General features: G+C 51.1%; 4 protein-coding genes across 4 annotated transcripts; 2 read left to right on the top strand and 2 right to left on the bottom strand.

Moving 5' to 3' along the window:
* Positions 1-1,687: 1,687 nt before the first annotated feature.
* LTR84_005057 (uncharacterized protein) lies at positions 1,688-3,104 on the bottom strand (the record flags this gene model as incomplete). Its single annotated transcript, XM_064848629.1, has 4 exons — positions 1,688-1,998; positions 2,066-2,887; positions 2,946-3,015; positions 3,069-3,104. The coding sequence occupies 4 exons, from the start codon at positions 3,102-3,104 to the stop codon at positions 1,688-1,690; spliced, it is 1,239 nt and encodes a 412-aa protein (XP_064711253.1).
* Positions 3,105-4,342: 1,238 nt separating this feature from the next.
* Positions 4,343-8,677, bottom strand: LTR84_005056 (uncharacterized protein; the record flags this gene model as incomplete). The annotated part of the gene is made up of 1 exon (XM_064848628.1): positions 4,343-8,677. The coding sequence occupies one exon, from the start codon at positions 8,675-8,677 to the stop codon at positions 4,343-4,345; it is 4,335 nt and encodes a 1,444-aa protein (XP_064711252.1).
* A 1,023-nt stretch (positions 8,678-9,700) lies between these two features.
* Positions 9,701-10,792, top strand: LTR84_005055 (uncharacterized protein; the record flags this gene model as incomplete). Its single annotated transcript, XM_064848627.1, has 1 exon — positions 9,701-10,792. One exon carries the CDS (start codon positions 9,701-9,703, stop codon positions 10,790-10,792), a length of 1,092 nt encoding a protein of 363 aa, XP_064711251.1.
* A 660-nt stretch (positions 10,793-11,452) lies between these two features.
* Positions 11,453-13,226, top strand: LTR84_005054 (uncharacterized protein; the record flags this gene model as incomplete). Its single annotated transcript, XM_064848626.1, has 2 exons — positions 11,453-11,787; positions 11,879-13,226. The coding sequence occupies 2 exons, from the start codon at positions 11,453-11,455 to the stop codon at positions 13,224-13,226; spliced, it is 1,683 nt and encodes a 560-aa protein (XP_064711250.1).
* Positions 13,227-13,437: the final 211 nt, after the last annotated feature.

The following is a 13,437-nucleotide window of genomic DNA, read 5'->3' as shown; positions in this document are numbered from 1 at the left end:
ATCGTACACTCGCTTGGCGATGAAAGAAGCAACTCTTTGTGGCACACCTGTTACTACCTAAGAGCGCCTCGTCTACAGAACAAGCACTCCAAGTGATGCTCGGCGAGAGAAGCACAAGACCATCGCAGTATAGATAACCATAATTGAATGACATTCGACACTGTAAGGCTGTGAGATGATGATGGCAGGGTAATTTTCCCACGGTAAAGAATTGATATCCAGACCATGCAGGTGAATCTGGCAGATTTCAAGGAGGTGGATCTTGAAGGATGAAAGCGTGGTGGCTTACACCAGTAAAGACTGAGGTCAGTATCTACGAGTACGGATACCTAGGTAGGTGAAGGAACAACACGAGAGACCGACACCGCCGAACGAAACCACAGAGGTACGGATACATGCTCGGGAAAAATTGACCAAAATCCAACCTGCTCAGCGAGGAAGAAGGAGGAAGAAGGAAACCGACAACAATAATGTTGACGCCGTGATGTGAGCCACACACACAATCTGAAAGCGATGGATGTTGGCTTTTCACAGAGCGACATTCTAACAGGAGCAATATGGCGTGCTCATATAGTAGGGTCGTCCCATTACAATTTACAACAGCCTTTTTTCCCGTCCAAGCGCCGATCGTCTCCATAGGGGGGAGCCCGTCGGGGCCTCGTGGGGCGACCATTGCCTAATCCCAAGCCCCTACGCGTCGGTAGATGAACGATATGACGGCTGCCACTACGAGGTGCTGCTTTCCGCTACTTGATTCCCCACCAATCACACCCTGGCATTCGATACGCCTGGGACGAGTTGGACTGGTCGAGATGACTGACGTGATTTGATGCTAAGACCAATGTAGATGAGAGTTGAACCATTCAAGGAGAAATACGACTTCAAATTGGTCCAAGTCCACATGATACGAGCCAAGTTCGGATCAGTTGAAAGCCTCTCAGTTCCGCGGCGTGAGGCTACGGGCAGACTAGTAAACAAAAAAGAGATTCCTGTGTGTACAAGCTTCCCATACCGGAAAGCTTCAGTTGGGAGAGGCCATGCTTCAATAATGACTCACCTACTAGTCTGGAGTGCAGAGCAGTACCTCGTACTTGAAGAAAGCGAGAGACCAGACTATATGACGGACCAGAACAACTTGGATTGACTATCCATGTCCTAGGGGTCGACGCAGAAGAGGCTTGCAAATTGGATATCATTTTCAAACCCTGGAAACGTATTTGCCCAACTCCGGTCTCTGTAATTGTGATGCGGTGCCTGTTCCATTCGCGTCCTTCCTAAGGGATGGCTCGATACATGCCCGATGAAGTGTCCTTCCCACAATCCTAATTTCCCCGTCTATGATGCCAAAGCAAGGCTGTCTAACAACTCACATGTAGGCCGCGAGACACGCTCTGGTGGATTCGAGGCAGACATGCATGCTTCCAGCCCGACGTGGGTCTGGATTACCTAAAATCGTGAGCAATGGTCGGTCGCGCCCACTCCAGAAAACGCCAGTCCATTTCCCCGAGCGGGTGTGCCCAGCCGGGACGCCAACAAAATGCTGATGCTTGATCGAGATGATCGAATGCATTTGAAACCCCACGCTCGCTAATGCTCAAAGCAAAGCACCATGCTTGCCGCCTCACCTCATTTGTTCTAGTCGTTCTCCATCTAGCTGGTCTCATAATATCATCACGACACGGGCAATTTACTGTGAGGCGCATTGCACTCTCTCAGCACCCGCAGGCATGCCATCCTCATCTTCCTCGTCCATTCCGGTGGCGCCACGGGCACGTGCTTGGTGACGAGGATCAACATCTTCCAAATCAAAGTCGTCCACCATTCCGTCCTGAGGGGGTAGCTTTTGTTGCATTCGAGGTGGGAGAACTTGCTCTAGAAGTTCAACATTTTGGATCTGTGTCTTGTCGGGGAATTTGACATCGAATTGGATGTAAAGATTGCCAAAGTCGTGATGTCGGAAAGATGGCATGCCCTGTCCCTTGATAACTTTGATGGCACCTGATCGGGGTATTAGCATCTGATATTCATCATATGATATCGCCCAGCGGCGGCGAGTCAGACTTACCAGGGGTGATGGGTTCGCCAGGGAAAATGTTTACGGTCAACCATCGTTCATCGAGATGCTCAATATAGATTTGTCCACCAGCCAACGCAGTCAAAAGGTCGATCTCGGCATGGTAGAATAAATCGTCGTCCTTGCGTTGAAATCGTGGATGCGGCTTCTGCTCGATCTCGAATACAACATCACCGGCAAGCACACCGGGCACTTGATCACCCTCACCACGGAATTCAATCTTGTGCCCGCTCTTGACACCACGGTCCACATGGACATGAAGAACCTTACGCTCAACGATGGTCTTTTTGCCTGCACATCGCTTGCACTTGTCTCGATCACGGATTTGTTCACCCTCACCCTGGCAGTCAGGGCAGATGGTCTGGAAACGTTGAATCATGGGTCCCATTTGACGCATCATGGTTTTCATGCCGGCACCGTTGCAACCAGCACAGGTCTTGACCGCACCTTCCTTGCCTCCGCGGCCTTCGCAGGTAGCACAGATGACGGATTTTTGTAGAGCGAGCTTGGAGACTTTTCCGCGGTAGATGTCTTCGAGAGAGACCTTATGGACGTGGTGGATGGGTCGGGCCTTCTTAGGACCTTGTTCACGCATGCCGCCACCGAACATGCCTCCAAAGCCAGAACCGCCGCCAAAGAATTGAGCGAAGAGATCTTCGGCAGCCATGCCACCGCCGCCCATTCCACCCTGTTCTAGACCCTCCTCACCATACTGGTCATACAATTGTCTTTTTTGGGGGTCTGACAGAACTTCGTAGGCCTTGGACAGGTCCTTGAATTTCTCGGCGGCATCGGGATTGTGTGCATTTTTATCTGAGGAGAGTCAGAGACATGAACATCAGATCTACTGGGACTGTACGACTTGGCTTACCGGGATGATGTTTGAGAGCGCCTTTTTTGTAAGCCGTCTTTAGTTGAGCCTCGGTGCAGGTAACTTCCACCTGGAGAGACTGTTAAAGGACTGTTGAGAGACAAGAGCGAATTGGAAACTCACGCCGAGGATTTCATAATACTTGGTGTCTTTAACCATGATGTCGGATGTTGGACACGAATTTGCAGAGTTTGAGAGCGATGGGGAACCAGGCTTATCGGAGGAAAACCGAAAGCCGAAGGAGGGTCCGCTTGGGAGGAGGGGTTTTGAGGGAGAAGAGGGATGGAGTGGTCGTATCTAGTGGCAAGGTCAAAGGCAGCGATGTGATGGGAAGCGCAGACCAGCAGAGGCAGTGGGATGAACTGTATGAGGTGTGAAGGGAGGATTGAAGACGGGCTTAAAAATGAAATCTGGAGATGGAGATGGAGATGTCGGCCAGACCAGGCGCATTTGTTCAAGAACCTAGAAGATCTCGGAGGGACCAGTGAGGGCAGTGAAAAGGGAAAAGGCCTGCAGTCAAGGACCTCAGAGACCTCCGACCAAGTCTTCTGGTTGGGCAAGTGGCAAGAGGCTGAGAGCGCCAAGCCATCTCCCGAGTTCGATGGGATTCTTTCCATTGCGACTGGCACCTGCCTGCCTTTTTTTGCTCCGATGGCCCCGCCCACCTCCAATTGTGTCTTACTAAAGTACAACGATTAGATATTACGGATACAAGGAATATGATGGACGCGTAAACAAATCCAATCTGCTGATATAGGTAAGTAGTATCCCTCTAACAGCGACAATCATGATATCGAATGGTCCCATCAAAAACTCAGGTGAGCACAAATATTTATGCAGGCTGTGACATCATGGGCACTTTATGACTTCGGCCTGGACTTAGAAAATTCCGCCGAGTCAGGCTGGCACTGAGCAGGCAGGCTGGTATGTCTCCAATTGAGTTGCAGCCATAGCTGGGTGTTTCCCAATATCTGGATCGCTCCAGATGTCTTTTCTTTCACAAGACGCTCTAGATAGACAATAAAAGAAGCGTGCAGAATGTTTTGAAGTAAACGCTCAAAAGCTATAACAAGCCAAACAGCACAAGGGGGAATTTAGATGAAAAGAATCCGGAATACAGGCCTCCACGTCCTGTGTCTCTTGTTCCCTCCTCTTGGGCTCCTACATCTTTGAGTGTGCGATGATGTCTGAATTCCTTCGGGTACATCGATCTTCCTGTCCTCAATGCTAACATCCATCAATACCCGTGTGTTCCATTCCTCGAAATCCTGCGGTGTGGGGGGTATCTTGATATTCGCCATGAGGCGCCGCGCTGGCTGGATCAACCGCCAAAGAACCATTCCATTCCAATTTACCTGTCCAGTCAAAATATTTTTCCACGACTCACCAAAATTTGATCACTCGTCGTCCTCTGCGTACTCATCAAGCCTTCCACGTCCATTCGCCATCTCCCTACCACCCGTGAGGCGACTCGAAGCTCTGGCCTCGTGGATCCGGGCGATGGCGCGGTGGGTCTTCGCAAGGCGTTTGTAATCACCGTTTTTTTCGTATTCCTCTGCGAGCTGCTTGTAGCACTCAAGTGCGTGTACGCCATATTCTCTTTCGCGCCCTTGCTGCTGTGAAGTTGGGCTGAGGCCATCGATGCTGCGACGCGCTCGGTCCAGTTCTTTGGCCTCGGAGTTCTGCGAGTCTGTGTCCTTACCTCGAACGTTCCCGTTCGTCGAGCCTCCGTTGTGCTGTGATGCGCCAATTGGACTGCTCAATTCGTCGTCTGGGTCTGTTGTGGTAAGCAAATCGACAAGTTCTTCGACTGTGCCGACAAGCTCTTCCAAAGCCGTCCACAGTGCGTCATCTGGTTGGTTTGCGATTGTATGGAACAGCTCTAACAATTCGGCGATGAACAACTTTCTGCTCATGGCTTCGTTTCCACTGAGCGGCTTCGCTTTCAGTAAAGAGTTGAGAGCTCCAATGATCTCCGTTTCAATGAGCTCCAGATCTTCACTGAGCGCCCACTCACTCACAATCATGGTCTGAAGAATCTCGACTGCAACCTTGCGCAAGCCTTCGTGCATACTGAGACACAGGCTGATGACAGGGGCCACAAGGCTCGGGACGTACTGAACTTGGAATCCACCGAGCTTGCGAATGTTGTACCGGCGTTGATCATCATTTTCAGCCTCCCAACCCAAACTCTCCCAACTCTTGCGCAGTAAATCCGCCCCAGACTGTCGCACATCTCCAGCAATTTTCCAAACAGCACGGCGTTTTTGTTCGGGAAAGAGTTCAAGCGTCAATGCATGAGACGACACAAGAGAGAGGACTGTATCCAGAAAGGACTTCCAGAGTTGCATGTCAAATGTCTCGGCATCTTCAGGAGTCGGAAGATAAGAGGAGATGAGCAGCGAAGATAGGTAGTCAAGAATGGTAAGGGCCGAGAAATGGTGATATACATGGAGCGTAAGCCACGTATCAGGGAAGGCATCATTTTTGAGCAAGGATCGCAGGACTGTGAGACTGGATAAAATGTAATTAGACAGGTCTTGCCCGTGAAGTTTAGGATTTGAAGGAGGCTTCGTTCGCGCAATCGTGGATATTAATGACGAGAGTTCTAGAAGGCTTTCGTCGTACTGATCGTTGTTGTCTGTTCCTTTGACGACAAAAGGGTACTGCTCAGTGAATAGAAGAGAGAGCGACCGCCGCTTGGTCCTTGATTCATTTATGATCGTGTTATACGCCGAGATCAGCTTGGGTGTGAACTCATGGAGGTAGTGAGTTGGAAAGTGTGTCAACTCGGCCACAATCGAGCAACAAAGTCTCACTTGCTCATGCCAATCATCCGAGGACTTGTTTGGCGTCCAGTATGGAAGTAACCAGCCCACGCAGCTCTTGACTAACAGCTTCTTATCTTTGTCTTCAGTCCAGATCTGATCAAGCTTGGTATAGTTCAGGATTAGAATGAGTCTGTAGAGTAGCAATTTGCCGGATGCTTCGTCACACGAGTCAATGAAATCGATGGCGACCTTGATCACCTCGTCCTTGCTAAACGCTGGAAGTAATTCTGGTAGCCAAGTGTGGAATTTTTGAACGAGTAGAGTTTTGCTGCCAACCAGGGCAGCCGTTTCACTTCGCATCATCATTTGCAACCCAAAAAGGATGGCCTGCATATCTTCCTTAAAGGTCGAGTGCTTTTCGTCGTTTTCTTTGGTCTGTGAACCAAAACGCCTCTGTTGATAGGAGGCGATCACAATCTTCATGAATTGACTGCCAACTTTGAACAGTGCTCTCATGTCCCGCGCACTTTGGGGATCAGAAACACTCTGCAATAAGCGAGTGAAGCTGCGAATCAAGCAAGATGCTGCGTATGGAGATCGGAAATGATTTTCGGTGTACTGGTCGACCAGAGGTCCAAGATTGTAGCGACGATCATGAACGATACCCAGAACGAAGACGATGTCGTTGAATATCAGATCTTCGAACTTGGATTCGCCGGATTTGTGCACCAAAACTCCAAAGAGTGCATCCAGAACATCCTTGACTTGTTTGACGATTTCAATTTCCGGCACAAAGGTCAATTTTTGCAGAATATCTAATAGCTGGACAGAAGTCTGGTGCTTCCAGCTGATTAAACTGACCAGAGTCCGATCTTGAGAAAACTCGGTGCTCGATAGCAGTGTCTCGACATCCAAGGTAGCGATAGATGCCACAACTCCATCGTATAAGGCACGGCCCGTTGGATTATCCCAGGGTAGTGACATGTATGCGCCACGACCTTGAATAATACTGGAGGTGACTTTGTCATAGGCATGCAATATCAAAGAGTGCTTTCCATCATGAACGAAGGCTTGGCGATCCCACAACGGCATCCATGCCAGAGCAAAAGGAAATTCGGGAGCGTCAGCGATACTCAGAACCAAATGACTGTCGGAGACTTTCTCTGTTGGTATTCTGAGGCATAGCGTTTGATCCCACGGAACGTTGTGTTCAACGGCATTTGTGCGAAACGCTGTGACCCCTGCACCGTTGGAAGACGGAAATATGCAATGCTCAACCCGCCGGCCGGAGGAGTCACGAACCTCCATAGTCAGTTGTAAGTTCTGTAGGCCCAGCGCTTTTATCGGCGCAGAACCCAATTCAGGGTGAGATAGGTGACAGCCCTGAGTGATGACCGCTTGATTAAGTCTCAAGTAGATATCCAGGCGAGGTTTCGAGGGCGCCTCTGAGAATCCCATCTTCTGTGTCTTGGATACCAAGTGCATCGAGGTTGGGTTATTCTTGATTAATGTGTCTGCCTCGGGTGCTGTGAAAGGGGAAAGTCTTAGGCTCACACTGGACACTCTGTTGGACACCACATGTGCCTTTCCCAAGCTACCGAGCAGCCTGGATATAATCTGGTCATCATCCCGTGAATTTTCCTCTTCTCGGTGCGATGTTGACCATATAGTCACTGCCTCCTCGCATGGCTCGCCATTTTTCATGACTTTAGCAATATCCACGACGCCAACCGCAACGGTTCTAGGGACTGGAGGAGCTGACACTTTGCTCGGTCCTTCCTCCTCCTCTTCTGGTACACTTGGCGTGGAAGCCCTTTCATTGCGTAGAGGAGTTGATCGGCCATCCTTACCGGGTTGAGGCCTTTCAGCATTCTTCTTCTTCCCGAACATTAGACTTGATCTTCGACGCGTCAAGGACAGTTGTCTTTGACTTCGAAGAGTTCCATTCCTGGACGGAGGACGATCAAGCAACGGCTTTTTGGGTCTTCGAGGCGACTCAGGCACCACAACCTTGATCGTTAGGTACAAATGGTCATCGCGGCTTATGTCTCGGTTGCTGAGATCTGAAAATAGCGTCTTCATTTTGGCCGATGCCACAGAGCTGAAGGTCTCGGAGTACGAGTCAAGATTCCCTCCAATATCCCTTTGGTAGAGAGCAAGGCTCAGGGTGGCGTGATCAAGATCAGAACCGGTCACCGATGTGACCTCTAGCAAGCAGTGGTGTAATGAGGTTGCTTTTGACTTTTCTGAAGGGGTACCATCGAGGACACTCATTACCGACTGTAGCTTTGCAATTTCGATGGCGGAGTCTTGCGCAGTCAGTAGCTTGCCGAGCTGGGCAGGGTCTCGGACAATAACCTCGCCGCTGAGCATCTTATTGCCTCGCACCAAATCCCATACAGCTTGTTGACGGACACCCAACCTCTCCTGGGTGGTCAAGACATCGTTCAAAAGCTCGCGGCGGGCATAGTCTAGTCGCGTTGTGATCTGTGACATCTGGTCCAAAGTGTGGTACTCTCGCCTTAGTACCAGCTCTGGCAAATGGAGAACATACCATTCACGAAGGCAACTTGAAATCTCATCGACCAAGGGCTCGGCAGATGAGGTTGGTGATTCATCGCCGATTTTCAGCATGGGAACCGGGGCAGTTGGCTTTGGTTGACCAGGTTCAATCAAAAACGGTGGGGCGGATCCTAGTTGTTCTCGAATTTCGATGCAGCATCTTGGAAAGATGCCGGAGAAGACACGTGCTTCTGAGGCGGCTCTTCCAGCGGAGTTCAGTGATGACAACAAAGTGGGCGGTGCGACCAGATAACCTCGACACCATGAGGCATCTTTACCCCCTTGTTCAATGACATAAAGTTGATCACCAATCTGAAGCGGGAGTTCAGCCGGTGAGGATGAAGGTTGAAATGGGTAGATGGCCACCGCATAAGACAGGGGCAGCGGCTGCCAGGGCATGTTAGGGACTGAAGAGAGATCGACCCTTGATACTCGGTGGTTTATCAGTATAATTGTCCTTGAGAGGTCGTAGTTGCGTTCAGTGTATCAAGGCTGGCCGTGAGTCCGTGACCGGAGCAGTGGATTGAGTCCAGGGGCCTGTGCGGGAGTCCTCCACATTGAACTTCATGAGCTACAATGGGAACGAAGTGAAAGGAGAAAAAAATTGATTATCGGACAGTTCACAGACACTTGGATCAAGAGAGAGATAGTTGTCTATTACAAAATCCGATATCGAACCGTCGTTGAATATTGGGATGCGATGCCAGAGTGACGCGTGCCCTGAGAGGGCAGGGTGTTATTTTTTGATGTCCTGCAGCCAGAGTCTCCCATTCAACTTTCTTTCTCCTGCACCGTTTTGGCCGATCACTTTCTAGCCTAATTGCCCATGGCCCAACGCAGCTAGTGTCAATCTACTAAGGCCGCGGCTGCACAACCTAGTCCGCACTAATAGTGCTAACAAATTCAGTCAGCCTATAAAGCCCAGAGGTGACAGTGACGCGCCCAAGCCTACATGGTCCCCTGATGCCTGGAAGGTCTCTTTATCTGCACCCATTTCTCCAAGGCTCCCCCACCAACTTTAGCATTTAGTGAGCCAACAAACCAAGCAAGCCGACAGCGTACTCGGTACCCTGAGTCGTACTCCGTATAATGGTAATTGGTACACTTGGAGAAGAGGCCGAGGAGGCTTACCAGACCCACCACTCTGCATGCAACTTTTTTCTTAGTCCAATATCATCGACGCCTCAAACCCCTCCGTTCCAGGTACAACTTCGACAAGCCACAAGACACACTCTCTCTTCATATTTCGTTTCAAACATCCTCTCCTCGGACTCTACTCGGCACGCCGTCGAGGAAACGACACTCAGACTTCCGGCTGATCGTTCTTGTGCCTCGATCTCACCCTTCTTGAATCTCCCGAGCCTGTTTCCACAATTACATATCTTGTGCACATCTTGCAAGTCGGCTGTTGGAACCAGTAACATGGATTCCGTGGTCAATATCTTGCTGGACTCCTTCCCCGGTCTCTCTGTCCCTTCCACACTATGCCTACCCCTCCCTGCCACCGCGACCCTTGCCGAGTTGTTCTCTGCTATTAGAGATGTACTCCCAGCGAATCTTCCGACGCAAACCCGCCTGATTCTCACGTCAACCTCAAACACGCCTATCTACGACTCCCCGGCCATTACGATCGCCGAACTACTATCAGAATGTCGCCCCACAGCACAGAATTGTCAGCACCATGTCCTTGCAGGTCCAGGCTCGAGCTGCGGCTCGTCCCCGAGCTCGTCTTCATTCCTGCCCCTGCGTCTCTCTGCCCCACTCGTCGGCGGCAAAGGTGGTTTTGGTTCGCAGCTCAGAGCCGCCGGAGGACGGATGTCGTCGCGCAAGAAGAAGCAGAATGCGGAGCTCGCCACTGGCAGTGCCCGTAACCTAGATGGCCGGCGACTGCGAACCATCACGGAAGCCAAGAACCTGGCCACCTATCTTGCAACGCGCCCAGAAATGGAACGGAAGGAGAAAGAAGAAAGACGCAAGAGGTGGGAGCAAGTCATTGAACTGGCTGAGCAGCGGGAAGCTGACATGAGAGCCGGGAAAGGGGTCGACGGCCGTCGTAGAGGTATCAGTGACGAGTGGGTCGATGAGAAAGAAGAGGTAGGTGAGAACGTACGGAATGCGGTTCGGCTTGCCATGCTCGCGGACGAGGAAAAGGGCAAGGGCAAGGGCAGAGATGTCGCACCGCAAGAAGGCGAGAGCAGTGGAAGTGGAGGCTCTCTCCCGCCCAGCGACGAAGACAGCGAAGGGGAAGGGGAAGAAGACCTAATGGAGCTGGACGAAGATGGCATGTCCCGGCTCATAAAGGAAGCCGAGGCAGGCGATGCAGATGCGATCTGGGTGCTGCAGAACCGCCTCAAAATTCCCTCAGCTCTACTTCCTACCCCCAAATCTCAGCCGAAGCCTCAACGCAGGTTTGCAGGGTTTGACGAAGACGACGATGAATTGTCTAGCAGTGGAGACGAGGAAGTCTCTGCACAGCCAGCCGATAAGGGAAAGCACAGCGTTGATAGTACGTGATAGTGTTTGCAAGAAGAGAAAAAAGAAACATGGCAAATGGCATATGCCCTCCTCTCCGCCACAGTCCCTGACAGTGCATCCTACAAGAACTTTCCTCTCCTTGTATGCCGCTGCCAGTTTATGATCTGGACCCCAGACCCGTTGCCCATTGCCGCCGCAGCAAATCATAGCGCCATTTTGAGTCTCTCGGACAAGTCCACCGTGCATCAAGAATAACGTTTGGGAAAAGACGGATTATAGCGGCATAGGCTGGCGTCCATCAACGACTCCTCATGTCAAAGGGAGGAGAAAGTGGCCGCAGCGTGAGTTATCACGATCGGCCCTCATGCTACGAGTACAAATATCAGAGGTGAGGAGCTTGAGCGAGGTCGAGACCTCTTGCTAATTCAATAGCACCAGAAGACGTAGCTATCTTGGGTGAGTACAATATTGGTGGATCTTCGATTTGGCTTCAGTCCAAGGTGTGAGCTCTTTTGCCTTCCGGGAACCTCTCTGTGTCCCCAATGGTCAACTGATACCAGATATTCTAGTCTCAGAGCTGAAGCACCGATTTTCTCTGGCAGGCGAAGAGAGTGCAAGTCGACGACGGCAACACGAATCCGTGCATCAGAAAAAGCCCGGATCACTTGCGTCCGGTCCACTTGATAGAGCAACCGAGCCATGGCAGGCAGCACAATCCCCGTGCTGGCTTTCAGCGTGCTCGTGCTACTTGCCGGGTACAAGTTCATCTACGCACCGCTATTCCAGCACCCGCTCAGTCACATTCCGTCGGCGCACTGGTCGATCCCCATCTTCGGCGACGTCTGGATCACCTGGCAGCGCTACAAGGAACGCAACAACGCCGTGACCTTTGCGGCGCATCGCAAGCACGGCAGTGTCGTGCGCATGGCAGCAAATGAGCTGGCGGTCGATTGCGTCGATAACGGCATTCGTACTATCTATGCCGGTGGTTGGGAGAAGCATGCCTGGTATCCCCAGCGTTTTGCGAGTTATGGGTGAGAGATGTCTATTTTTCTATTTCCATTGTTACTGTTACGTCTGCTCTGGGGCTGGATGACAATGTGCTTACTGTGTTCTGGTGGGTAGTGTCATGAATATGTTCTCTACCATTCACCACCTTCCGCATTCGCAGAAAAAGCGCACCATCGCCAATGTATACAGTAAATCATACATAGCGTCGTCGCCACAAGTCGCAGCCAACAGTCACGTTCTCTTCTCCCAGCGCTTCCTGCCACTGCTGGACCAGTACTCCAAAACCGGGGAAGCCGTCGACGTGCACGACCTGAACAACGCCATGGCCATGGATTTCATGTCGGCATTCCAATTCGGACTATCATCGTCAACCAACTTCACACAAGACGTCGCCAAGCGAAAGGAGATCATGCACCATTACCACTGCCGGCGGGAATTCGAGTTCTTCTCCGCCGAGCTACCCTGGGTTAAGACTTTGACCAAAAGACTCGGTATTCCCGTCGTGCCGGACTTTTTCGACGTGGCGAATCTGACCATTGAGGATTGGAATGCCGACATGTGCCGTAGCGCGGATGACTACGTCGCTAAGCAAGGTAGTATCGCTTCGCCCTTTCCTGGCGATGAGCCTGTTGTGTATAATCAGTTCAAATCTGGAATGCTGAAGTTGCGAGCGAAAGATGGAGCTGCCGGTAAAGCACTTTCGAGCGAGCAATTGATTCTCCCCACGACTCGACATGATGCACTGGACAAGGGTGGTGTGGACAATGCAGACGACACCACCACGGCAGAGATATATAGCGATATGCTGGATCAACTCGGCGCAGGGCATGAGACGTCCGCCATCGCCCTGACTTACCTATATTGGGAGATGAGCCAGCGACCAGAATTGATGAAAGCCCTGCGCAAAGAACTTCTCACGTTGACACCACCAATTCAATGGCCCCTGCCAACGGGCTTTGACTTGAAGGACTTTAACCTACCCAACCCCAAGCAGATCGATGCACTTCCGCTTCTCAATGCCATTGTTATGGAGACCTTACGTCTACACACCCCAATTCCAGGAATTGAGCCTCGCATCTCGCCATACATTGCTGGTGGAAGCACTCTGGGTGAGTATTCTAATATACCGGGCGGTGTTCGCGTCTCGGCCATGCCCTATACACTGCACCGCAACGAGGAGGTATTTCCTCAGCCCAATTCTTTCAATCCGTCCCGCTGGCTACCTGAGCATACCTCGGAGGAACAGCTGAAGGAGATGAACCGCTGGTTTTGGGCCTTTGGGTCTGGTGGTCGTATGTGCATAGGAAGCCATCTGGCTACACAGGAAATCAAACTTCTCGTGGCTGCGATATACTCGAATTGGACGACAGAGGTTATCGATGATGAGGGGATCGAGGAGATTGATGCTTACACTACCAGGCCGAAGAGTAATCGCCTGATGTTGAGGTTCGCGCATGTATGAATGTATGAATGCGGCGAAACTTGCCTAGTAGGGGTCTGGTGGCCTCCACAAGTCGGCAGTATCATAGGTTTTACTTTGACTGGAAAAGAACAGATAGACCAGTAGCCGTTTTCTGGAGATTGGCCAATTCACGTCGAGATCTGGTGATGTTCTTGATCTATGATGGGTCGATCGCCTGTCTTGTTTACAAAACAACCGCTTGCCCTGTGGT

This window comes from Exophiala bonariae (assembly GCF_035927105.1).
Source record: "Exophiala bonariae strain CCFEE 5792 chromosome Unknown scaffold_2, whole genome shotgun sequence".
Classification (NCBI taxonomy): Eukaryota; Fungi; Ascomycota; class Eurotiomycetes; order Chaetothyriales; family Herpotrichiellaceae; genus Exophiala; species Exophiala bonariae.
Note: the sequence above shows the minus strand (reverse complement) of the source record. Positions and strands in the feature narration are given on the sequence as shown.